The sequence below is a fragment of the Amblyomma mixtum genome, chromosome 1 (assembly GCF_055824585.1).
Source record: "Amblyomma mixtum isolate Tamu chromosome 1, ASM5582458v1, whole genome shotgun sequence".
NCBI lineage: Eukaryota > Metazoa > Arthropoda > Arachnida > Ixodida > Ixodidae > Amblyomma > Amblyomma mixtum.
The window spans coordinates 27,214,630-27,241,888 of NC_143012.1; the positions used below are offsets into that span (position 1 = coordinate 27,214,630).

Here is a 27,259-nt window from a genome sequence, read left to right on the forward strand (position 1 = left end):
TAGTTTTGTCAATTAATGAATGGAACTCATTGCCATCCAGCATTGTCGGCCATACTGAATTATCATCGTTTCAAACAGCTTTACTAACATTTTTGAACACAGAAGATGCGTCATAGAGTGCTAGATGATTTACCGTGTCCGTGACTTTTTGGCGGTCCTTTTTTTGCTTTGCCATTTCTTGTGTGCTGAACAGCTCCGGAGCCTCTTTTGTGTGTCATTGTATTTTTAGTTACTTATTTTGCCCTAATTATTACTCACTTGTTTGAACGTGTTGAATTTTGCGGTTTCAATGTGTTATACTGCACTTAACCAAATGTTACCCAAACTCTGCCTTCTGTATATTTACCATCATTTGTTATGAGTTGATTTGTTATGTGTGCTTTCTTTTAATCATTCCCCCCCTATGTAATGCCCTCTTCTGGGTCTTTAGGGTAAATAAATAAATAAAAATAAATAAATAAATAAATAAATAAATCTCACTAAACTCGTGTCGTTATGGCAGGGTGACATATATTATCACTGCGCTCTTGTTACCAAAAGAGGGCCGGCTTGCACGAAACAAATAAGACCGGCTTATTTCCAGTCTAATCTTATTCGCGGTCTAAAAGCTCTCTCGGTTTTGAAGAAAGGAAAGGCGCATAGCTGGTTCATTTTGTCAGTGGACACCTCAAATGCACCACGAACTCCGACTGAAAGTTCGGTAACTCAATGTTTTAGTCGGCGTCGTGCGCACTTGAGGCACTCACCGACAAAGTGAACCATCAATGCGCATTTTCTTTTCTCAAAATCGAGAGAGCTTTTAGACCGCGAATAAGATTAGACTGGAAATAAGCCGGTCTTATTTGTTTCGTGCAAGCCGGCCCTGCAATTGAACTCGAAGTCGCGCTGTTAATAGGCTAGCAAGAAAGACGGAACACAACTTTGCCTGTTGCATATCGGCAATTGGAGCCTTTCAGGATCGGAGGCCTCCACAGTATTCGTGAGCGTATAAACATCAGCTCGATTTTATCGTCTCTGAAGTCGTAAAGCGTTGTCGAAATATGTGTACGTGCAAGCCAATGAGGAGAATTTTTCAGAAGGCCTCTCGAAAGCGACATCGGTTCGTGCTTCTTCTCGAACACCTGTGCTTCAAAGTAGCTGGCTTGTTGTGCGGCGTTAATTGGTATATTTTTATTCACTGTGCCCGTACAATACCCTGTTCTTACGCATAAGGATATCGCTCGCTTACTAAACGAACCCCACACATTAATATTCATGATTCAAGAAAATTCACAGAATTTTATCCCCCAGAATAAACGTAACGTTATCCCCAGAATAAACAAACATGCAACGTTGAAGATACGTAAACTGTGCAACAGTGTTGCGTGTCCCCTTGTTCCATGTTCCGTCCATGCAGGACGTAGGCGGAAGATTCCACCATGTTCATGAATCTGAATTTTGAAGTGAACAGCGTAGAATGCAGGGACACAGACTGCACACAAGCGCTGCACTGAAACGGGCCCGAGGTACAAGAAATGTAATGTGCTAGAATATCAGCTTGAGCATCTTCGTTATCCATTTGAAAATAAACAAATGATCAAATGATTAATAAAGTTATCAAAGAGATAACCAACATGTCCAAGCTTCTATTTTTGCTTGAATCTGAAGTTTCTGCCACACGCCCTTGGGTCTTTAACGGAAATAAAACCAGCTTAATCAGAAGCTCGTGAAGGCAAATTACACCTGGAAGCTGTGATACTCAGGGGTCTATATATAGGCGTCACGATAACGGGACATTTGCTTACAGCATCGCCCGTCTCTAATGAATGCAGGATGCTGCTCGTGGTGTGAACCGCCGCAGAGAAAAAAAAAGGTTGCTTCGGCTCGACCAACGGAATTCGCAGTTATGTACGAACGTTGACCAACAAGAAAAAAAAAACATAGCGCACCAGGACACGAAAGACGAAGTAACAAAGATGAACAGCTCGAGTCGTTTTCGTCGTCTCCTGCGCTACAGATTTTTCATGAACTATGCACAAATAAGCATAACAAGTCGCGTGGTTGAGCAACGAGCTGAGTTCGCTGCAATTGTATGTACAGTCTTGGTGAAAAGTCATAAAGCCACAGCGTTAAACTGCAGCGAAGTTAATGTTCCTAGAATGCTCCGTGTAGCGTGTTATTCCAAACACAAGTCAAGCAGTAAGCTTCTCTACCGCAAGAAGCAACACAACATTCACACCCTAGAATCCCGAAGGAAGGTTAGTCGCCTCATCTTGCTTCATCACTGCCTGCAAGGAAAAATAAAAATGAAGTTGCCTAATTGCGTCAAAGCTCATTGTACGAGAAGAACCAGACATACGCAGGAACACTCAATGGCACCAATTTTCGCCCGCACAAACACATTTAAAAATAGTTACTTCCCTAGAACTGTATCCGAATGGAATGCATTACCTTCTCATATTTTTCTGTCCAGCAATTTTGTAGCAGAGTTGGAACGTCATCTCTTTATTTCATGAGTATTGTTTGTTTTGTGTTGCGATGCCTGTCTATATATTCAATTCTGATTGATTGTCTGACTTATTTCTTTTTTTCTCTATGCATATGCTTGTCATTTTTTGTATTGAAAAATGTTTGAATGTGCCTCTCCTGCTAGGACCATGCATGGTCCGCAGTATTTCAAATAAAATAAAAGAGGAACCCTTCTGCTAGCATATCAAGGTCATTCGGTCTTTAATAGTGCCGTAAAGGCTCTGTCATGCGGCTGAAGCAAAAAGCCTCTGGCCTTAAGACTTTCGACCAAGACTACACCCAATTATCCCTGGCAAAGTACAGGGTTAATTGGAGAGACATGGGAGAGGCCTTTGCCCTGCAGTGGTTGTAGTAAAGCTGATGATGATGATGATGACCACATAAAGAACGGTTATAGGGAGTCACAGGGGGTATTGTCTGAAGCCTACTGGAATTGGTTATTGAAATAAATGGTGATATACAGGGCTGTACTTATTAACGTCAAGAAGACTGTTCAAAAAATAGATAAAAGACTGAACATGTTGGCGATTTCCTCCATCTCGTTTCAGAGGAGACACCTTCACCATTCATTCATCCGCTGGATCCACCTCTCGGTGTCGCATTTGCTCGCTGTCAAAGGCGCAAGAAATACATTCACAGGTAATACCTACTTTGATGTTCTTTAATGAACTCCTTAACGAAACAGCTCCAGAGTTACATTTTTGTTGCTTTCTGCTACCCGAAGAAGTTTTGTCGCGTGCCATTCGTAATTCAGTCTGTTTCTCTTCTGGTCACGAAGTTCTCGTTCCCATTTGAGTTGCCGCCGTTCTCATTGAAAATGCTTGGCTCATTTTCTCGCTCAGTGAAGATAACGTGTAGCTGTCGCTTTTCGAGTACGGCGCCCTCTCTTGATTGGGTATTCACATCTGCAGCGAACCGTGGATATCCGTCTGGGCGGTTACCCCAGTTCGTAACGAACCGGAAATTTATTCCGCGGATGTCGTTCCATAGCAGTGGCCATTCATTCACCCTTTGACATACGGAATGGGAGCAGGAAAGCCGTTACAGGAAAGCAAAACTGCTGACAAGTCACGAAATCTTACTAAACTAGTGCCGTTATGATAGGAAGGTGACATATATTATAACTGCGGAATTGTTATCGAACGCTACAATTTTCGCTGAGTCGCCCTTTTTTTAGTAGACTCGTAAGAATGGAGGAATAAAACTCTCCCGATTGCATAGCGGAAATTGACGGCTTTCAGTTTCAGGACTTCAACATTATTCGTCCGTAAATACAGCAGCTTGACTCTATCGTCACTGAAGTGATACAGCGTTGCTGAAATATGTGCACGTGCGAGACAGCTAGGTGCCGTTTTTAGAAGGCCGTTCGAAAGCAACATCTGTTCGTGTTTTTTTTTTTTTTCCGAGCACCATTCCTTCAGCGTAGCTCATTGCGTATAGGACATTGAAGCCTTGTGTAGATTTTTTATGCTCGGTGTACGTACAATACCATATTTGTTCACATAACGATCTCGATCGCTTAGAAAACACACCTCCCACATTAATCATCACGATTTAGTAAAATTTTAATCCACCGCAGAATTTTATGCTGCAGAATAAGCGCAGCTTACAAATCAGCAGCAAATTCGTTGAATAAAAGGTGCGCTCATTATGGGAGTAAATGCCATTTGCTGCGGGCAATTAGGGCTTCAGCCAAAACTTTATCACGTCCGCATGCGCAATGGAGACCTGTCAGAGTTTTGTTAGGCAGAAAAAAAAATATACACACATGACACGAAAAAAAATGAAGGCAACGGTTAAGCCCTGCTTTAATCGGTATGACGCGGTATCGTAATGTGTTATTTCCCATATCTGCAGAAGGTCATTCTCTACATTCGTAGATCCCTGGGGGTACTCATACCCCTCCCGGCGCAGTGGTGCAGCTGCTAAGCGGTGCGCCACTGCCCTGCGATGACAGGTGCTCTCAGCAATGGGCCTTTTGCGCCCCAAATTGGCCTTCCCGAGCGACCAATCATCGATTTAACTACCACGTGCCATGGTGGGCAGTTTGCTCACCATCCAGGATGCAGGCTGTGTAGACGCCGCATGGTCACGTGACCTAGGTGCCCCCCCCCCCCACCCCCACCCCCCCTGCCAGAGGCATGCTTGTGATGTTTTGCTCACAACGCCGACAATGCCGGCGCCGCCCTTATAAAAATAGTCTATAGACAGTCTATAGACTTGTTATTGACTCTATTGGCTTCCTATAGATATTTCTTTTTGTCTATTCATAGTCTATAGACTGTCTATAGACAGAAGTCTACTGAAAGTGTATGGCCGTAAATGTATAGATTGTCTATACACTCTCTATGGCATTTGTATTGCCTATAGACAGTTCTCTAGGATTTGTCTATAGACAGTATATAGACTTTATAGACAGAAGTCTATAGACACCCTATAGACTGTCTAAAACGTTTTTTTGTAAGGGCGGATTTTCTAGGGAACGAGGCCTTTTACGCTATCGCGTTGAAATTTGCGTCATGCAAAGCCAGCCTGCTGTCTTGTTTTTGTAGCATGTCTATTTTTTCTACGATTCGTTCATTCGTTACTATATGGGAATACAATCTTTTGCTTTTGTCGTCCGTGAGGGCATAGCTCATAGCCAGGAAGGGATGCAACTTACCGGCCGTCAAACACAATGGTCTTAAATTAAACTGGCTTGGCTTTAAATGTCTAAAAGGTCATTGTAGAAAAAAAAATAATCTATTTTTCGCTTTAGATTTATGTGGCAGTGACGACAAATGTTAGTTCACTGAATACTAAACGTCTTGGGTCGCATTCTGGGATGACAACGAGGAAGCTAAAGTTCATGATTTTGTTCACAGCGCAACAAGAACGGGAAAGACGAAAGAGTACCACAAACAAGCGCTGACTTTCGACTAGTTTTTATTGAAGAACAGAAGGGGTATATATAGAAACACTTATCAAGCACAGAGAAGTTTTCTGGAAGGCACGTGGCAGCTCAGATACCTCAATTTCCTCTCGGATAAGGCAATGGAAGGGCTGCTGATACATAAGCTGCCTTTCTGGTGAATATAAGAGGCCTCCATTATCTCGCGTGTGACCTTATCGCTGTGTCGGAATAGGATGCGCGTATTCTTATAAGCGGGTACGCATTCGCATTCCTTGCACAGAAACGTACACTGTGCAAGGGGTCACCTCTTGCCCTCCTTTCTGCATGATTTTTCACATGCTCGCATTGGCAGTTCCTGCAGTGGGTGCCTGTGTGGGAAAGCGGCTCATTTTTCCTCGTATTTCATGCTCCAACAGGCGCTTATTCATCCACCTGCCGGTTTGGCCAATGTACATGGTACCGCATGAAAAGGGAACCTGGTACACCACCCCCACTTCGCAGGGTACTTCCGGGGACAAATGCCGCACCTGGCAGGCACCCCTCTTGCCTTCTAGCCTCTGGCTGATCTGTTTGCACATCGTTCTTAGCTTTCTGGGCGCAGAAAAGACGACGTCAATGTCGTGTCTGCCTGCAACTTTTTTCAGCCCATGTGATAAGCAGTGTGCATACGGGACCACAGCCGGCCTTTTCTTCTTTTGGCCTTCTTTCGGCCGAATGACATTCTTAAGCTGCCTGAGAAGCTTCTCCGCTGTTCTAGAAATGAGTTGATCAGGGTACCCCTTCACATGTAACCTGCTTGCTTGCGCCGAAATGCTCTCTCCCATCCTTTCATGGCAGGATTTCCTGAGATCTGATTGCAGGCAAGAAACGGCAATGCCCTCCTTTATGAGCTTAGAATGACCAGACCGGAAGCGTGCTTGATAAGTGTTTCTATATATACCCCTTTCGTTCTTCAATAAAAACTAGTTGATAGTCAGCGCTTGTTTGTGTTCCTCTTTCGTCTTTCCCGTTCTTGTTGCGCTGTGAACAAAATCATTAATACTTACCAACTCGCCCAAATTTCTGCCTTGCTGAAGGCTAAAGTTGAAAACTGTAGCTAGGTTTTCTGCAGACGGTTTTCTGCAGACGGTCTTCGCTAATGTGTTATTCTCAGAATTCAGCAGCCTTGTGAGTGGACCCCACTGGCGATAACTTTCGGTTCCCTCGCGTAAGCGTACCGTTTCAGTTCAGCCTAAAGCCTTCGGGGTTATGAAAGTCTGCTGATAACGACGGAGTGACCCGGTCGCTGGCCAAATTTAAAAAAAAAATGAAAAATAGAAAATTGGTTTTGAGGAAAGGAAGCTAGTGACGCAGTAACCGTCTAACATATATCGGTAGACACCCCACCGGCGCCCTAATTACGTTTTGGCCTTTCAACGCTCGATGGTCTTACCCAGAGCACCTGTGGTGCCACCGCAGTTAGTCGTGTTTGATACATTTGAGAAAGCCAGCCCACAAAACTGACCGAGAGAAGTGAAAGGCAGGGTTATATATTCCAAAACACGTTTATTTTTTCTAAAAATAGGCGCGACCAATGTTGCATTTTCACGCGTGCTTCATCGGGTACAAAAATTTGTTTTCAGTGATAACATTCGCCCATTAGCAGGAAGAAAGTGACGTCATCAGCTCGACTAGTTCTAATTAGCTGAAAGGACGTGACGTCACCAGACCGGAAATGACACACTTCCGATAAGGGCACCACCAGCTTTTAATGCTACTGCATTTCCAACGCATAAGGGTGTCCCTCTGATTTTTTTTTTTTTTTACTTATTGGTGCGATATTCTGGAACGGCACTCTGACATTAAATAATAAGTCGTAGCTGACCCATCTTTGCGACCGCTCTCTTGTTCATGGACTATGTATTAATTTTGTAAATTAAGCGCTTTGCTCGGATTCTCTCCTTTTCTTTGTTCATCTGCGGCATCTAGCTCTACCTGCACCCCGGACAGAGGGCGAGGCTTTTTCAGGCTTATTGAAGCCCTTCAGGGGCCCTATTATTACAGTTTTCTTCTATGCCTGCTCGATATACCATATTACTCGAAGTCCAATCAATCTCTGCACCGGTTAAGAACTTATTTAAGAGACCCGTTTGACAGGAATGCTACCAATGGTTTGCACTCATCTTTGATCACTTTCCGTACCTTTCGCTTTAGAAAGGTGGTGAGAATGAGAGAGAGAGAAATAGGAGAAGGAAGAGAAAGGTATGACGGCCCTTATATGCCAGCGCCGTGATTCGGTAACTAAACCAGGGAGATGCCATTTTCTTGGACCGGCTTGCTAGGCAGAAAAGCTGCAGAACCTTACCACAAACCATATGCACGTCGACTTGTTGCTCGCACTTAACGGCAGACATAATACGTCTTGCTATGCTTTAAACGGCGTCACCTTAAGGGCCATAATGGTTGAGATCTGCATACATACCACCACTCAGCCAGGTGAGGAGCAAGACAGAGAAAGTAAAATGTGAAATTGCAAAAGAAAAATCCAGTTGACAATCATCGCGGTATTAGTCAACACATGGGAAGCCATTCTTTAAAGCTTCGTCTTTTTCCTCGTACACACCAGCTGAGCTTAAATATCAGTGCAACGTTGAAGGCACGTAGACTGAACAACAGTGTGGATGTCACCTTGGTCCATGCATGTTCCGTGCGGGTAGGGCACAGGCCCACGATTCCACCATGTTCTTAGATCTGAATTTGGATGGGAACAGTGCAAAACGAAGGGACACAGACCGGAGACATGCGCTGCACTGAAAAGGGCCCGACGTACCAGGAATTTAATCTCCTTAATCATGTTAGTCATCGATTTGATGGCCTAATTGATCACTCGGTCATTTGTTCAATTCCAAATTTGTAGCTCTCTTGCCCAAGCTGCTCTTCTAGCATGGTTCTGCAGTTTCGGTCACGCGCCCTTGGGTTATTACTGGCAGTAATGCCTTTTCCTTAAGAAGCTCTTTGAGGCAAATTACCGGTGACAGCTCTGAAACTCAATGGAATATCATCATCATCAGCTTCACTTCACCCACTGCAGGGCAAAGGCCTCTCCCATGTCTCGCTAATCAACCCTGTCCTTTGCCAGTTGCGGCCACTGTATCCTCGCAAACTTCTTAATCTCATCCGCCCACCTAACTTTCTGCCGTCCCCTGCAACGCTTGCCTTCTCTTGGAATCCACTCCTTTACCATTAAGGACCAGCGGTTGTCTCGCCTTCGCATTACATGGCCTGCCCAACCCCATTTCTTCCTCATGATTTCTACTAGCATGTCATTAACCCGCGTTTGTTCCCTTACCCACTCCGCCCTCTTCCGGTCTCTTAACGTTACTACTATCATTTTTCTTTCCACAGCTCACTGCGTTGTCCTCAACTTATGCTGAACCCTCTTTGTAGGTGTCACCATATCACCACCACCAGTCACTAATGAAGGCAGGAGGTCTCTCGTGGCGTGAACTATAGGGCATCAACGGAACACCTTAGGGCCTCGGCTTCGCAATGTTTGCATCCAGCAGGGCCTTGTCCGTGAGTGCGACCGTCCGGTTTGCGGGGGCACCTTCCGTTTCGAAGAGTAGCAGCCGGTTTTCCTCGGGGTGTGGCTTCAGGTACACTCCCGGAACATAGAGGGTCACCTGCAGGATTAAGTGGTGGGTATGGGCTGCAGCCCACCCGGAATCATGGAGCAGTAGGGATCGGGAGGGAGTATCGCGAGGCCTAACTGAAGCCTAACTATGAAAGGTCGGGTTGGCTCATGCTTGACTATCTAAGGTGAAGACGAGACATGCAGAGCACAACCGTGCAAACATGGCTGGCGCGAAGAAATTTTCAACGGCTGTCCTGTAGGGATTTGGAGTAAATGGGTGGCACTCAGTTAGGGCCTACATGGCGAATACAGGTCAAATGTTAAATAGTTCCAGCCAAATTGCTCCATGTACTCTAGAAAGGTACAACTCAAGAATGAAGCTGCAAATGGCCCTAAAAAAAGCCCTTCCAGCCAGCGCCGTCTAACGGCTGTAACGACTTCGTTGCTAATATGGTTTTATCGAGGTTAATCCCCTTGCACTTGTCAGCTGCCTACATTAGTAGGTGAAAAGGAATTACATGATTCTAGCAGAGTCTGCGCTTGTGTAGCCAACTATGTGTAACCAACCAGTGCCATGAGCAGGAGTGGAGGCCTGTTACTTATGCGTATCGAGTTTTGACTGACTGCGAGCGGCTATACTCGCAGATATAAAGAGAGGAGTTAGACTGTCTATAGAGCTGTGAACGTTTTCTCGAGTGTATCTACACTCTAAACACGGTAACCTTTGGGTAACCTTTGTAAAGGTGCACATTTTCACATTGAAGTATACCTATAATTTAAAGGTTACAGAATGTAACCTTTCCACTTATAACCTTTGTAAAAGTTACAAATGGTAAAGGTTACTCCTTTTTACGCATAGGTTACGCGACTTTTTTAGCGCTGTAACCTTTACAAAGGTATACATCATTGAGCTAGCCATAGGTTACGTGCTCCAAAATGTGTAACCTTTGTAAGCCACAATGGCTGGCCTAAAAATGGCAAAAATGTCGCTGCAACTTGCTGAAGGTGATGAAATACAGAGCTCTGCTGGATTTCAATTAGAATGGAACAAAAATTGGCCAAACAAGAGAATGGTTTAGAAAGGAGAAAAATGACACACATCGGCATATGATAGGCAAAATTTTAATTGACTCCAATATCTTCAAGACTAGAAAAAATACAAAACAAGAAAACTTCCCAAATATTGTCTACATTGAAGAAAAACTAAGGAATGCAACAGATGCAGGTCTGGTCAAGGCACCATTTTTGCTAACTTTTTGCAAAAAAAATCACAATAAATGGGCATGCAAGGCACTAAAATATGGGCCCATATTACAGTATTACTATTGGCATGCGAAAGATAACCACGTTGAACAAGCAACTCAATAAAGCATGCTCAGATGAAGTCTCGCTTCGAATAGAGCTTGGCTACAGCATATTGCAATGTAAATTTAAAAAAAAATAGGCACTGTAATTGTAGTACCAAAAAGGACAAAATGAAAGCTTTATTATTCACGACCAAGTGCCAAGTCAACTTGACATACAAACGCCGCATACAAACGCAAACAACAATCAATCGATTTAAACATCCTGGCTAAACAGCAACCAGCGATATACCTATACCTAACAGCTTTCAGAGGTACGTACATAACATCAGCAAATTCAACACAACTTGCCTAGACCATATGCACAAAAGCCCTTTATGACTCCTCCAGTCCCTTCATTAACAAAGATGCAGAAGACATGACCAATAACTTGTAACATTAACAGTGCTATAAGCCTGACAACACTCGCATAAGTACATCAACTTCCAATACACTGTAGCGCAGCAAAAGACGAGGACACAAGAGACGAGAGACGAACACCACGAGCGCTAACTTCCAACAAATTTTATTCTCCTGAAGCATCACATTTATACGCCAGAAAACAGTAATCACACGTGCGAACAGTATCAATTTCTTAGAAAAACAAGCTATTTATCTGAGAGGAGAATGGAAGGTGTGCTTACACACGAACATCCTGACCTATTTATCTTTTCGGCTTCAATGATTTCGCGCGTTACCCTTTCTCTGCTTTTTCCTATTACCAGGCTTTTATCAAAGCCTGGTAATAGGAAAAAGGATATAGGTTTTCGACTTGCATGCGAGAATGTGGTCAACCAGCGATCCGCCTTGCCCGTTTCTGACGTTGCGAGCGTCTGAACGAGCGCCTAATGGAACACGCTTGCAACGTCAGAAACGGGCAAGACGGATCGCTGGTTGACCACATTCTCGCATGCAAGTCGAAAACCTGTAAGCCTTTCTTTGATAAAAGCCTGGTAATAGGAAAAAGCAGAGAAAGGGTAACGCGCGAAATCATTGAAGCCGAAAAAATAAATAGGTCAGGATGCTCGTGTGTAAGCACACCTTCCAGTCTCCTCTCAGATAAAGAGCACGTTTTTCTAAGAAATTGATACTGTTCGCACGTGTGATTACTGTTTTCTTGCGTATAAATGTGATGCTTCAGGAGAATAAAATTTGTTGGAAGTTAGCGCTCGGGGTGTTCGTTTCTCGTCTCTTGTGTCGTATTGGAACTATGTACCAACAAGCCCAAAAAGCCACGCTACATCAACTTGTGTACTGCAGTTAAAAAAAAAAAAACTTGCTCAATTTAGCTGTAGAAAATATACTTCAACATATTAGAAAGTGAACAACTGAACCACATTTCTTTCCAAGAAATAACAACAAATTAATCTTTTTCAAGAGCATGAACAAGCTCTTAAGTCTGTTCGTCAGCAGTCCACGTGGCACTAAAGTGTCTGGCAGGGCAATCTTCTGCCACAGGATGAGTATGGCGGAAAATGCCGGTGGATAGTCGAGGTATTTTATGTAATATGTCACCAGGCAGAAGATGAGGGCACGCTCTAGGCTGCCGTTGCTGATCGAGATCACTTCTTGACTACTTCCAGCGTAAACACTCAGCACAGGTATATACATGAGGTGCAGTCACTTGCAACTCTTCCGGCAGTGGGATCTGTGGAATGTTAAATTAGAGCCAGTGAGCAACCATTCATACTTAAAGCATGGTTCATATTCTCACCAGAGTGAAACATGGTATACAAAGAACACCGCAGTGCCTACGGCATCGCAGCGCCGCTGCTGCGATTGCTGCGCTGTTGCTTCTGCAATTCACTCAGGATGGCCATTGGTCAAACCACAGCCAATTTTTTTAATGAGCCCAACTGTATATCCAAAATCGTATGGCGCACCGATCAATTGATAATCAATGAAACGACGTGCAAAGTTCCAAAATTCAGATTAAAAACAAAAGTACCGCTTCATAGTGAAAACAGCGCGGGAAAACGAGACGAGCAAAGAAAGACACAACACATCGTCTCGTTTCCCCGCGCTGTTTTCACTACATGACTCAATACTGTTAGAGATGAGCAAAACGGGAGTGGGAGCGAGTAAGAACATTCGTCGCCAACACAAATTTTTGAGAATAAAAAACGGATATATTGCACTTACAACTTAATTATTGTTAGCGCACTTCAATAGGGCTCACACTGGCATATGCACGTCCGCTCAGATCGCTCGCGCACCACACACCCTGCGCTGCGCTTCTCGTCGCCAACGCTGATGAGTCGACGCGCCGCACGCGCGAAAAACAACCATAACAAACACAAACGTCATCCAGACGGCGCCGGAAAGAGAGGAAAGAGGATGGCAGGCAATGCGGTAGGCACTGGACCGACCGGCACACCGAGCCAGATTAACGTGATCGCCACTCGAGTCGAGGAGACGACTGCCGCCGCCTGGGCGGGAATATAGCGCCGATGTGGAATTGCGTCATAAGATCGCTTACAATACCAACTTGCCTAAATCGCATCCTTAATTAAAGAAGTACCGTCGTGCGTTTTAAGCGTGCTCTTTTGTACGTATGCAAAAAAAAAAAACGCGCGCACACGCATGCAAACGATAAAGAATTAGCGCTGGATTACCCGTATTATCACACCTAATGACCCCAAATTACATACGGCAACAATATTCTAAAACCAATATTCTGGATAACCAAACTTTTGGCACGAAACCCCGCGCAGTAGGTGACTGAGGCACTCAAAACTACTGAACCAGATTTCGCTTCGAAGTACACTCAACGAGGCTTAGAAATGAAGCTGTTCTGGCAAACAAAGAAAATACGCACTTTGACTAGCATGAAATGACTTCGCAGGTCGTTATTGTGCATATGGTAAAAAAAAGGACACTCACCCATGTCCGTTATTCTTCCATGAGCACCCGGAACGTGATTGCAGTAGTCGCAACGAATAGCGCTGGGCGCGGAGCTGTCTGCCGAGCACACAACGACGTAGCGTCTTCAGTCACATTGGGGTTCGTTGCAGCTGTCCGGCAGCATACTCCACATGTCCCTGCTGCTTAGCGGCATTACTGACACGGGGCATCCCAAACAAACCACTTCAGAAACGCCACCAAAAGACGGAGTGGTTCACGAACGGTTTCAACTCTCGGTTCCAAGAACAAAGCAGCCTCCGAAACGCTGCAACGTCCGAGCCTTCCCGCCGTCCAGGCTTGCCGGCGTGCTTGCCAGCGTGCAACGATGCCAAGCGTTTTGAAACAGAAGCGCCGCTTTTCATTGGGTGAAGCGCCGGCCGTCTGCGCATGCGCGTTTTACGCATACTGGAGCGGCCGTCGTGTCATATTTTGAGTAGTTCTTTGCCAATTAATCGTTTCCTATAGGCGCCGCCGTTCATACCGTGGGCGCATTACGTTTTGATTTGAGATATATATTTGACACCTGAAATCATACATTGGAAGCGTATGTAGAGAGCCACATGAAGGGAAGTCGAATCGCGCACTCGGCGGCCCGCAAATGCGGTTACGTCCGCTGTCGCCTTCCCAGGCGCTGCCCTTCCATATATTTGTCTGCTTTTTTACTATTAATTGCGACCGTTGTTACCGAGTATCGGTTCGAGGAAGATGAGAAATAGGCTCTATCCGAGGCATCGCGAAATTATAAGTAATTTGAATTATTTTTTTATTAACGTTTATTCGCGCATCGGTACAGAACATGCTTAGAGAAGTAGGACGTTGGGTTTCTTTGCAAAGCTCATGGATAGGAATCGAGCATTCAAAATGTGTTCTCATATATATTCAGCTGCAAAATACTGCATTCGCATTGCATTCGCTGCCTCCTTTGGTAAATGTGAAGACAGATATCTGATAACGCGCGATTCAATGTGGCTGCGACCCAAAATAGCAGTTTCGGGCTCATGCGAGAGCTTACGTTGATGTCTCCCCCTTGCGGTCGAAACCGCCGCCCCATTGCATCCGAAAAGCACATTCCCGCACGTAAAGCAGCATACGTCCGCTATATGTGTATATCTCCTGGCTTGACGACGCATATAGGTTACCGTGCTGACCAAAGGTTACTGCGCAAAGGTTACTTGGCAATATTTTCATTGTAACTTTTGAAACAGTTGACTTTTGGCCGTTGTAACCTTTGGGCTCCACAAAAATAAAGAAAACGTAATGAAAACATAAAAAAACATCAATTGTAACCTTTGTGACAAAAGTTACTCACGTCCAAAAGTTACTTTATAGGTTACTGTGTTTAGAGTGTAAGGAAAGCACATTTCAACTGAAATCGACCATCAGCAGCTAACCTTCATGTCGAAAAAAAAAATATCGGTGACATGCCTCCACGCCACGAAAGGCTCTTTCTTCGCCCCGTGAAGTATAGCTGTGCCTTTAAGTACGTTCCTGCTAAGCATCTTGTGCTGGCAGATGCTTTGTTTTGACCATCATCAATGAGTGCTTGATAATCCCCGTCATCACATGACGACGCCGAGGTTCACGTTGTCTCAGTTCTGTTTGATATGGTCACAGAGGCGACATATCATAGACTGTCAGCAGAAACGGCAAAAGACTCAATCCTCTCCTCGGTGATGAAATGTCATAGAGATAATGAGGCTGCATGGACAGTTTAAGCAATACGAGTCGGAACTGAGTGTTTGGAAGAGTGTGTTCTTCAAAGGCTCAAAAGTCGTTATCTCTCAAAGCCTTTGGACCGAAAAGCTGGCTAAGTTGCATGGCGGCTTAACGCCCTTAACGCCACAGTTAGCACCAGTAAGCCCACAGCGCTCTTCAAGGACACGTCGTCCATGCCATAAGTTGATGTATGATGATTCTTTTAGACAAGTGTTTTTAAATGAGAGTGGCAGCCTTCCCAAAGTAATGGGGTTGTAACGGAGTCGGCGCTTATGTAACCAACCGTGTGCATCTGGCTACAAGGAAGCTCTATACAAACTGTCAAAATAAAGCCAGCTCCCTTTCCCGGCTAGCAACCCGAGTGTGATGTTGTTATGCCTGCGGCCCGCACGGCCGTAGACGATACAGTCATGACAGTCAGTCGACGCCATTTGGAAAGGTCCCTTTAAAAAGCATCTTCCGCATCGTGCTTGACTTGTATCCTACTATAGTACTCATTGCATTTGGAGCATTCAAGTTTGACGTGTACTACAGCGCATGGGTGTGATGTATGACTAGAAAGCCTATGACGGCGGAACGGCTTCGAAAACGACATTGCTATCAGCTCCATCTGGACTGACCGAGGAGCCTTCAGTCATGTGCGGCGCTGGCTTTGTCTGTTTCTGTGAAATAAATTAGCCATGTCTCGAGACCTGCTCATTAGCAAGTAAAATAATACGCATCGGCGTTTTCACTCGACAACACTTTTAACATCCCTTATCAATCTGTACGAAAAAGTGCAGCCCTCAAGCGCCGAAAATTGACCAATAGGCGGATTTAACGACTTGACAGTAGTTAAAAGAAGGCTGTGCCAGAGTAGATATAGTTATGAAGCGTAAAGGTTTGGGCAAGTTGGTGACACATATGTTAAGCGGAAAATAGCGCGGCAGAAAAAGAAGAGGAAGAGAGGATGCACACACACTCAAGCGCTTGTGCGTGTGTTACCTTCTTGTCCTCGTCTTTTTCGGTCGCGCTGTTCTTCGCTTAACATGTCCGATCATACTTGCCTGTGGTCCCGATCCAGGCCAGTACCGCCCCAGGTTCACGCCGTTGATGAAGGCGAAGCCCTTGATCCACCTGGACGGATTCAGGAACGTGTCTGCAGGTCTGTGTCCTTCCTTGAGTTTGAAGGTCCCGTGAAAGAAACCGGGAATGCCGCCGTCTCCCCGACGTCGGACGATGTGCAGGATTTCGCTGATGTCCCGGTTCTTGTTGATGGGAACTGCTTCGATGGTCCAGTTCTTTATTACGTAGCCATTCATGTAGGCCAAAGTTAACCCCTGGAAAGAGCATAAGGGTCTAACGGCATGATCTTCACTACTTTTAAAGACATCCCATTGTCACCACAACCACGACCAGAATTTGACTATCGGCGAAGTGAGCGGAAATGCCTTGACTGCTGCCGGGAAAACATTTCCACGTTTGAAGGTTCACTAGGACCACGTGCGGGGTTTTTGTGCTAACAAGCAGGCTTGTTAAGTAATATTGAATAGTTGACTTTTTAACAACTGATGTCAGGCTCCTTAATAATTGAGAAGCGTGTAGCCCACTGTGAGCGGTATCTATATTATTTTTTAGAATTTCGAAAACGCGATTATCCTCGGCGCTGTGGCCCAACAAAGTTTGCCTATATCGCGCCAAAATACAAGCGCTTCCTGGAAGCTTTCAGGCAAAGCATCTTCTGCAATTCCCGTTACTCGTCGAAATAGCCAAAACTTTTTGGGCCGAAGCGCCGAGGGTAACTGCGTTTTCGAAATTCTGATAACTGATATTGATATTACTTACGGTGGGCTAAACGGCTCTCAGTAATTAAGGAGCCTAACAGTAATAGGTAAAAGTTAACAAATCAATATTACTTAATCAGCCTGCTAGTTAGTACGTCTTAAAGGTATATTGGCGTTCCACACCGCTGACAATGCTATGACGAAAAAGGCGATCTTCTAACTGTGTAAAAAATTTAAAACTGTGTAAAGTCCTAGGTGAAACACCCTGTACAGACTTAAGGTACACAGCATTATGTTGAGTTTAGCAGGGCAGAACCACGCGTAAACCTAACGCTCTAGAAACCATGCGTCTTAGCTAATCGGCGCCAGTTTGGACGGACGGCGTGTAATCTGCTGGCACTCACCTTCGGGTCGTGGTTTATGGTGCCGTAACATTCCCTTCCCATGTTCTCTACCAGGATTGCGAGTTGGTCTCCCTTCTTGGCGGGTATGAGGTTCGAAAATTTAGCGGACACGCCGCTGGGTGCGTGGTTGTAGTATATAAACTGCTTGCCTCTCGCCTGCACGTAAGCCCTATCTCGCAGTTTGGAAAGGTACAGCCTCGCCGTGCCATATGTGTACACTGCAACCGTAGTTCTATAAACCATAAAACCGTAATCGTGTCTCATTGCCTCGAATGTCAACGGGACTGGAGAATTCTTGCTGTTAAGCCAATTCTTGCCACGGAAGTGGCTCATCATGTCTTCGAGGGATATGTAGTCGTTCAGCTGAACGTTGCCAATGTTAAGCTTAGGCTGGTTCTGAGGCAGTTCTCCGTGGGGCGTAGTCCCCAGGTACTTAGTCGTGAGGTCGCGGATGTCGTGGTAGATGGGTCTGATGTCCCCGTGTTCAGCAACGGGGGCTCCGTAGTCGTAGCTCGTTGTGATTGGATAGTTGTTGCCCTTGGCCGATTTGAAACCGAAGTTGGTGCCGCCGACGAACATGTAGAAGATGACGGAGGCGTTCTGCTTAATCATGAGCTTGAAGGTGTTTATCACAGCCGTTCTTGTCTTAAAGTTGTGCGCCCATCCCCAGTAGTCGATCCAACCGGTGTAGTACTCCACCACTACCATGGGAGCCGGCTTGGGGTTCACTCTTCTCATAACCGCGAACACGCTGGACACGCTGTAATGCGCCGGCACGTTTCCGGTCACCAGTATGTCGCGCACCTTGTCGCACGCGTAAAATGCGTAGTACGGAAAGTCGGTCCGAAAGTAGACGACGTCCTTGCCCATGTGCTTTTCCATGACGGTCAAGAGGTGCTCCATGTAGGCCCTGTCGCACTTCCCGTAGTGGCCGTACTCGTTTTCAACCTGCACCGCAAAGAGGGGACCTCCGTTCTTGTATAAGTGTAGAGCGAGCAGGGGCAGAAGCTTACCGAACCAGCGGTCAACGGCCTCCAGGTAGTTCTTGTCGCTGCTTCGGTACCTCATACTGGGGTGGTCTCTGAGAAGCCAGTAGGGAAAACCTCCGTTGTCCCGCTCACCGCATATGTAGGGTCCGGGCTTCGCCACTGCTAGGAGTCCGTGATTGTTGATCTCCTTTAAGAAGGCGTCTAGATCGTAGTAACCGTCGAAGTTGTAGACTCCCGGCTCCGGCTCGTGCCCGCTCCATTCGATGTAGAAGGCCACGGAGTTGAGACCCGCCATCATGGGCGTCCGGAGGGGGGGGCAAGGGGGGGCGGCTGCACCCCCCTGGAAAATCACTCACTCGAACCGTGAGTGATGGCCGCACGCCAGGGGCGGTGGTGCGCTCAGCCAAAAGGGTAAAAGCAGCCCCGCTTCGACGCTTGGTCACATCTGCGAAATGCCGCGTCCGGGCGCGCGTCGTTCCGCCGTTTTCAAACCACGCCACCGCCAGCTCTGCTGAAGGACGACCTGTTGCAGACATGCAGCGGCACCGGCGAGCATGTGTTTCGAGCCGTCTTGAGATGGGTGTCTGTTTCTTTGATCTCTAGAGAGATAGCGACACGGAGGCAGACAGTGCACAGGGCACAGGTGGTGGTGGTGGTAGTGGTTTATTTAAAAAAAAATAAAAATAAAAAGTGAAGCAAAAGAGTGTTGCCGGCCGCGGCAATTGCTATCTAATATCTTAAGCACCCGAGCTGCAGCCGGCGGAAACGAAAGGGAAAGGGAGAGGATAGTGAGGAGAAGTATAGAGGGGAGCGACAGCGAGAAAGGACAGGGGAGAGCTTTGTACACTATTTACAAAATACAAAAGTAATCAAGTTCGCGCCGCTCGCGCGCTAAGAGGGCACAGGTCGCTCGCTAGAATCAGGATACGTTCGTACGCCGGCCACCGATGAATTCTTGAGGGGGGAAGGACAAATCAGCCGTGTCCACCCCCGCTTTGTCGGGCTGCTCAGGGGCAAGCGGGCGACGAGTTGGCGCCGCCGCCGCTCGCTGTCTCCTCCGATCCACGGGAGAGCTCAGTGCGGTAGAAGCGCCGCTTTCAGAACCTTCGGCAAAGGGGATTAGCTGCTTTTGTTCACGGCGACGCAGTCTCCAGAGGCGCCCCCACACCAGCGTTCCTTGCGTCTTCTCCGAAAACCAGCGCCTTTGGTCAACGCAGCCCGATGGCGCCTGCCTGGCTCGCCTGTCACCTCTGGCTGGGCCTCAAATCACAACAGCGCCCATGTACTGTGCGTGTCAGTGCGTGGTAAAGAGACCCAGGTGGTCGACATTATCCGAAACTCTGTACTACTCCGTCCCTTATAGCCTGAGTCGTTTTGGGGCTCTGAACCCCATAAAAGCACAAAAACAAATTTTCCGACCGAATTAGTTGCCGGTGTCCCTTCCCCTCGGAAGTCGCGCGGCGTTCCTTACACCCCAAAAGTGCGCATTCGTGGATATTGTGGCAAGTAAGCCCTTGCACATGTGCGCGCCTCTGTGTTTGTGCTTCGGTGTTTTTAGTGGCGGGTTGTCAACGAAGGTGAGAACAACCAAGACAGCGGACGAGAAAACGACGAGCGGCGAGCAGTGTGTGTGCGGTTGCTCGACTGTGCGGATGCGCGAGCAAGATGGAGCGAGGTGTATGAAGCTGCGAGCGTGCATTTATCTTGTAAATAAGTTTTCGTTGTATATAGTCATCTTTTGTTTTCAACGTACTCGTTCAACCATTTTTCCAATCAATATATATGATGACTGTGCACTGAGAGCGTGTAATGAAGCACAGAAATCAATTTATCACCCGTGTAACTACGCAATTCGCCCAGAAAAATCCGAGGCGCCTACAGTTGCTGTTCAAGGAAGACTGACTGAGTGACTGTAGTTGCGTGTTTGTGAACATATTGCGCTGTGTGCTGGTCATCAATTCGGGTGAGTCGAGAACCCGTATGCAGTAAGACTGAGCACTTCGAGTATTGATAGTATCTTTTTGCATTTTTATTAATTTTAATTGTTTCTTTGTTGATAAACTCCAATGTATCTCTACAATCCGCGCTTTAATTTGCTGCTTGTAATTTTCTTTCATGTGTGTATTTTACTTATTTTTTATTTATATATAAATAAATAAATTTACTCCGCAAATAGTGCCTTTTCGCTACGAATATACCCCCCCCCCCCTCCGGCGCCAACAACCAATGGGCCCCCCCCTGAAAAAAATTCTGCGGACGCCCTTGCCCGCCATCTTGATCTTGTGCAGGCGGTCTGTCCAGTACTCTCTCGGTACACGGAAGTAGTGCATTTCACCGGCGATGAAGCGGAATGGCTGGCCATCTTTGATGAATTCTCTACGCTTGTGGTCGATGAAGATGGACCGGTTGCCTTTCGAAAGCTCAAAGTTCGTCGCCAAGATGACTATTGCGTAAAAACTAGTGCCGGCATAGACAGCGGCCGCCATACTAAGTGTTCCGGGCTTGGGATGCGAACTGTTATTCAAGGTTGCTGTTTAGCCCGAACTGGCGCTTTATGTAGAAATCGTTGATTATATCGCTACGTGAATCTTGTCTGGGCGGTATTTCTGGTTCCGCTGCATCCAGAGCGGAGCGCTGTGGTTTACGATGAAACGACTCAGATTTGTAGGCTTGCCGGCGCCTACCTGAACTGGATTCTTTTTATTTTTGTTGCACTGTCTATTGGTTATGCCCACTGCGAGTGTCAAAACTGGCACTTGTTTACTACTTTGAGTATCCCATGCGGCGAATTTTGGGATGAAACAGGTCCGTATTTCAGGAACGCAGGTGGGGTAAACACGCGCGCAAAGGAACATTTCCGTGCCGAAGCTCTTGTTCCCCTTTACGTACCATCCGCAGCCCACAGACGGGCCATTAAGTGCTTCTGCCTATCTGATATGTTCCCTGAACCAAATCTGCAGCGCTGCGCGCTCCCTTGATGACGTATTGTGTACGACGCCATCCGAAAAGAGCTGTTCGGTGGAACTTTATGAGTCAGCCTTACTGGCGTCTGTTATAATCTATCATAATACAATCTTCTTAGTATGCATGCCTTTAGTTCATTGGCTATTCCTTGCGTACTGCGGGTGGCTAGGCGATTGGTTAGGTCACGTTATTCCTGCATGCTTAAAGGTGCCCTGCGACGTAGATAGAGCATGGGGTCTTTATTCTTTGCAGAGTAAGGACATTGTGAGTCCTGAACGCGCAATGAGATCACCGAAATCATAATATTTGATATTTTAATCTTCGCTAGAAATGCTTGTTTCGAGCCGATGGTGTCGCAACGCGGCGGCCATTTGCGGCAGCGGAAATGAGGTGGCATCCATATAGGGCGCTGCCTTTCTCATTGGTTGGGCGTCCAGTTTGCATATTGTTCCTTTATACTTGCGAAATGGACCCAAAATATTATGTCTCTGAGTACTGAAAGCTTTTCGCATGCCACAAAAACTGGAACGAAGCAGGGAAAGCGAACGAAAACTAACAAGACTACAGCTAGGGGCGACACTTTCCATTCCGCTTCAAACCTTCGTGGCGGCCAGCGCTGTTCAAAAAACGTTGGCCCAGGCCAGAAAGCGCGCGCGTCGAGACCGGCCGTGACCATACCAAGACGGCAGCGAAAAAAAAGCCAGTCAACACATATTGCCCAAAATTGTGAAGAGAAAGGCCGGACAGGAGACGGGAGTCGAATTTGGGGGGGAGGGGGGCTACCGCTGACAGCCTTCCAGTCCGACTAAAAAAGAAACTTCGGGGAGCTTCCTTTGTCGTTAGTCACCCCTGCCCTGACTACGGCGTCGCGTACACGGGGGGAAGACGCCGTCAAAATGCTCGGCTGTCTACAGCCCCGACAAAGCAAAAACTGCATGCACGCTTCCGCTGCGTGTGCGCTAGGCGCGGTTCTGATTGGTAGCGCCCAATCTCGGTACTGGGTGAGGGAAATGCGCTTTCGTCTGAGCTTTTCATTTCGAATTTTCAGAGTGGAATAACTTTCGTTTGCATTGGCGGTAATCATACCGTTGAGAACGTTCGCGCTATGTATGTTCTTTGGATCTCGGCAGTGATAACTGAGAAGCACCGCGTACGAAACAAGCGTCAAGCAGTGTGTGTGTGTGTGGGGGGGGGGGGGGTGCTTTCTACGTCATCCTTTCCTTCGCTATAGTTTCTGTTTTCTTTGTTTGTTTTTTAGTACGATGTTTACCAGTCACACATTGGGTATTTATTACCTGTAAAAAAGACGTACTGAGGCTTCGGGTATGGCCGCCTTCATGTATAGCGCTGGTGTAAGGCGTAGTGAGCGGACAGGTGGTGGGTAGCTCCTTCCGTAAGGTAGAGATTAGTTTTGGTGGTGGGCGACGGCTTCTGGACAGAGACGGTTGGTGGAGGACTAAAGTGGGTTGGTAATGTAAGATGGCTTTTTTTTGGCGGGTGGTGGTGGGACCAGCTTCTGGAGGGTGAGGGGGGGGGGGGGGTCGGAGGAGTATTTCAGAGTGCAGAGATAGGTGAAGGTCATAGGCGGGTGATTAGTGGGTGGAGATCCCCTTGATGGTGGCGGCGTCATCACGAAACAGACGCAAAAATTTTGCCGAAGTGACTTATAGTAATGCGAATGCATTAAAGAGCCCATCATACAGCTCTTGGTGTAAGGAAACAATCGCTCTTCGTACCTGGGACATATTTTTCTGCAAGTGGTCGATAATTTTATTCATGTCACAGAGTCCATCATACATTTCACTAGTAACAAGGGCTGTTAATGCAAAAGTATAGTGAAGTGCAGTTTCTAAGTCGTCAGACTGGAATGAAAAATGCCTTCTTTTAGGCGCAAAAAAACGATATACTCCGTTGATGACAAAACCTTTTGGTTTGTTTAATACCCACTGTATAGCACTGAGGGGTCTTTGACGGTTATTTATTGGTTCTCGCGCAGGACTATCCCGATAACCTACCTTCTCTAAAAAATAAAGAAAAGAAAAAGCGTTTTCAGGATTTTTGTAGAGAAAGTTTCTCGCTGATGGAGGTGGGGCTTAAATCAGTAAAACTTACCACATTATCCCAAGCTCGCCACAACTCTTGTCAGTGCCACAACGCCTAGATTATGCCGTGGTGAATGGGACCTGACCCCCAAGTCAGAAGTGTATCCTACAACGTTTTATTATTGAGGCATTGAGCAGAAGTTCACACAGATCTTATTTCCTCACACGTTGTGTTCTTTCTGGAGTCCACGCTAATTCCAAGCGCTCCTCGGGTTTGTCTCAGGTCAGACGTCGCTTTCTTTTTGAACGAAGAAGTTGATGGGGCATTCGGTAGACTTACTGCGCGGCTATTGGCTTTATGCGACATTAAATAGGAAACAGGGCTGTTTCCTGTTTAATGTGACATGGCATCCCATATCTCAGGAGAGCTACCGCAGCGATATGCGGTAAGAAGGACATAGTATTTTAGAAAACAACATGTTGTTTATTAGATTGAAGATGGAGCACCAGTTCACGCTTGGTCCTACGCCATTTAGAAAAAGGAATTAGATGTCGAAAGAGGTGGCCCACGGTTGCTAGGCATTTCGCGGTAGTTCAAAAGGGGGGGAGGGGCTTGCTGACTGAAGTGGCTTACTGGGGCAACGATGAAGAACCTCTAACTCTCATAGTCCAAGAAGGGCTTGTTGACAAAGCTGACCCCGCGTTGACCTCGTTCGGGTAATTCATCGACCTCCATCACGACAACGCTGTTCTCTTTGGGGTACGGTTGCAGGAATACGGCAGGCACGTATAGCCTCACTTGAGGACCAAGCTTGGGCCAGTACCGGCCAAGGTTGATGCCGTTGACGAAGACAACGCCCTTCGTGTAGTTTGAAGGGTCCAGGAAGGTGTCCAGGAGCCGCTGTCCCTGCGGTATCACGAAGGAGCCGTGAAAGAAACATGGAGCGCTTTTGCAACCCTTTCTTCGTCTTCTCGCCAAGAAGTTCACTAGCTCGGAGATTTCCGCGGTTCGTGTCAGCGGCACCGCTTCCATGGTCCAGCCGGTCACATTGACTCCGTCTGCGGTCACTCTTCTGATTCCCTGAAACGGAAAATACCAACGTGGGGTTTAATGAAGAAAGAAAAGGTGCAGTAATCGTCCCACTCAAGGTACGCACCGAACCGCGTCTTAAGGGAGGAGGTGAATGGAATCAGAGGGAAAATGGAGTATCCGCAGTGGAGGGCTCCAGATTATTTTCCGCCTCCTAGGGAACCTGCAGGGATGTCTCCCAGCACATTTCACATGAACGGATTTTTTTTTTGCTTTTTGCTTTTTGCCTCCACCCATGTGTGGCCTCCACAACCAGACACTCAATCCGCGGCTTCAGGCTTATCTTGCGCGCAGATGTTGCTGTGGAGGCTTTGCGCTGTAGGTTAACCTGACTTCAAACAGTGCCGAAACGGAGACGACTATATGCTGGGAAAACACAGCGCAAAGCGCAGGACAAGGATTGACACGCACAAAAAAAAATTAATAGTAATTAAACACGCAGTAACTCGGATGATATGAGTGCTAGCTCTGTTAGGCACAAATGCATTTTAATCCCATTTGCTCATAATCAATACCACCCAGATAGGCTTTCCTCCATGCTTCGCGTCCTCGGTGAATCCGAATCACGCGAAAGCCAGAACGCAAGAAACTGGAGATAACTGGGCAGCAATTTTCTTTTGGGGAGGTTGAGAAAATGATTAGTAATGCGAGATGTTTAAATGCTCTTCAAAAGTAATTTTTTTTCTTGTATGGTTGCAGTGTTCTCACCTTTGGGTCCTTGTTCTTGGGGCCGAAGTCCTCCCGCCCCATGTTTTCAACTAATATAGACAACTTTTCATGTCCCCTCTTCAAGGAGACGTTCGCACACACTTTGGGCTTCTCGCCCTCGTTGAAGATGAACGATTGGAATACATGACGATCGCGTCTCACGAACAAGTGCGCCCGATCACGCAGGCCGTGGAGCGTGACGTTGTAGATACCCGTGCGACGCACCTTAGTCCTCGCTTTGTACATCACAAAGCCAAAGTCCTGGCCAAACTCCTCGAACGTCATTGGATGTTGAGACCTTGCTCGCTTTAACAAACGTTTCCTTCTAAAGTGCTGCATCACTGTGTCCAGTGGAGTTCCTTCGTCCAGAAGCACAGCGCCGAGGTTGAGCTTGGGCGTTCGACCCGGAAGCTTCCCCCTTGGAACTGGCATATAGTTGCGGATGACTTTTCTTATCTGGAAGTAGTAAGGTCTGGGGTCGCCATCTTCCGTGAGTGGTGCGCCGTAGTCGTAGCTGCTGACAAGAGGAGATTCGTTGCTCGTGCCTGCTTTGAATCCAAAGCTGGTTCCGCCGTGGTACATGTAGAACACCACATTGGCACCCTTGTCCATCAGCTCCTTGAAGGTCCTCACGATGATGCTTGGATCGTCCACGTTGTGACTGTAGCCCCAGTAGTCCATCCAACCAGTGTAGTACTCTGGTATGAGAATGGGACCGCCGGGTCTCACCATGGCCTTACGGATCTCCTCGAACGCGTCGGTGATGTTGGACTTGGCGTTAAGGTTGCCGGCCACAAGAACGTCTCGCACCTTGTCGCATTCGTACCTGGACTCCACCGGAGAGTCGCTTCTGAACATGACCACGTCTTTGCCCAGAAAGCTCTCCTGCAAAGTCAGCATGAACTCCATGTAGTTGGGATCGCAGTACCCGTCCAAGTGACCATATTCGTTTTCCAGTTGAACCATGATGATGGGCCCGCCGTTCTTGTAGAGGTACGGGACCAGCATGGGGAAGAGGACACTGAACCACTTTTTCACTTCTTGCACGTACTCCTTCTGCAACGTGCGGTACCGTATGTCGGGGTGTTTTCGCACTAGCCAGTACGGATAGCCGGCGTTATCGATCTCTCCGCAGACGAATGGCCCCGGCCTCACCACGGCTAATAGGTCGGCCTTCTTCACGGCTTCCAAGAAGGCGGTCAGGTTGTAGACGTCGGCGAAGTTGTATACGCCGGGTTCCGGTTCGTGACCGCTCCAGTCGATGTAGAAGTCCACAACGTTAAGGCCTCCCATCCGTAGCTTGTGCAGCCGGTCGTCCCAGTAGGGTTCTGGTACCCGGAAGTAGTGCATAGCACCTCCTACAATCTGAAAGGGCCGGCCATCCTTCAAGAACGTATGCCTTTCGTAGTCAATAGAGAACGTTCGCGCACTCTCCGTTTGCCTGAGGTAAAGAAGAATTAGGGAGCTCACTGCGAGCAGCAAACATATCGGTCTCATTTCAGGCACTTTGTTACCCCAGCCGCGAGTGCCTTCACGTGCACACTTGTTGAGTGCAGTGCCGTTCCCTTGCCTACTTTCTGACGCTTTTCTTCTCTTTCTTTTTTTGTTTTCCCAGCGAAATTTCCCAGCACCTGCGGCCACTCGTTTCCTGCTTGCGAGAGTCCCTGTCTTTTCCGTCGTTATTTCTTACCAGGGTTCCCGCTTTTAAATGCGCTCTTTGGAAGAGCGAATAGACACCTACCTGTCGTTCGTGCATGTCGTCATATAGCTACAACCTTTCTGGCGTCGTCTCCTTACTCACCGAATTCCAATTTTTGCACAGAAGCAAGTAGAGGTATCGAGCCCGTTTTAGAGCAGCTGTCTCGAGCCAAAAACGAATGCTATAAACTGCGAGGAACACACTCTGCAATCGACATCCTTACAAAGAGTTAGCACAATACGGGACCGTCGTGTAAACACCACGCTTGAAACGCGTGTATGTTCGATTTCGTCGCTGTCAGTTTCCACCTAGGATTCATTTTCAGAGCTTCATGCGAGTCGTAAATGTCGTTACATCGCTCAGTTTTTGCGTAGAAGATGAAAATGCAGGTGTTATTTATATTCGGCAGCGCGCGAGTGGTCTCTATATTTTTCTTCACGTTGTCCCTGCTAGTTCTCTTTCGGCCAAGTTGCATGGTTCTTTTGGGAAGTGTGTAACATGGCGCCCGTTTCATCTCGTAATATACGCAGCTGCATTTGACGTTATGCATGCTCCTGTTCACTTCGTACAGTATTTGTCAAAAGTAACCAGGCTTCTTCGTTTGCTTCTAGCTTGTATAGTGG

At 46.9% G+C, this 27,259-nt stretch overlaps 2 protein-coding genes across 2 annotated transcripts; both read right to left on the reverse strand.

Moving 5' to 3' along the window:
• Positions 1-8,910: 8,910 nt before the first annotated feature.
• Positions 8,911-20,619, reverse strand: LOC149365836 (beta-galactosidase-like). The gene is made up of 4 exons (XM_089569338.1): positions 20,408-20,619; positions 17,145-18,429; positions 16,024-16,296; positions 8,911-9,063 (listed from the first exon to the last, which is right to left on the reverse strand). Exons 1-4 carry the CDS (start codon positions 20,617-20,619, stop codon positions 8,911-8,913), a joined length of 1,923 nt encoding a protein of 640 aa, XP_089425464.1.
• A 3,175-nt stretch (positions 20,620-23,794) lies between these two features.
• On the reverse strand, positions 23,795-26,437 carry LOC149365837 (beta-galactosidase-1-like protein). Its single transcript, XM_089546709.1, has 2 exons — positions 24,938-26,437; positions 23,795-24,220 (listed from the first exon to the last, which is right to left on the reverse strand). The coding sequence occupies exons 1-2, from the start codon at positions 26,432-26,434 to the stop codon at positions 23,795-23,797; spliced, it is 1,923 nt and encodes a 640-aa protein (XP_089402835.1). The 5' UTR covers positions 26,435-26,437.
• Between the last annotated feature and the right edge of the window lie 822 nt (positions 26,438-27,259).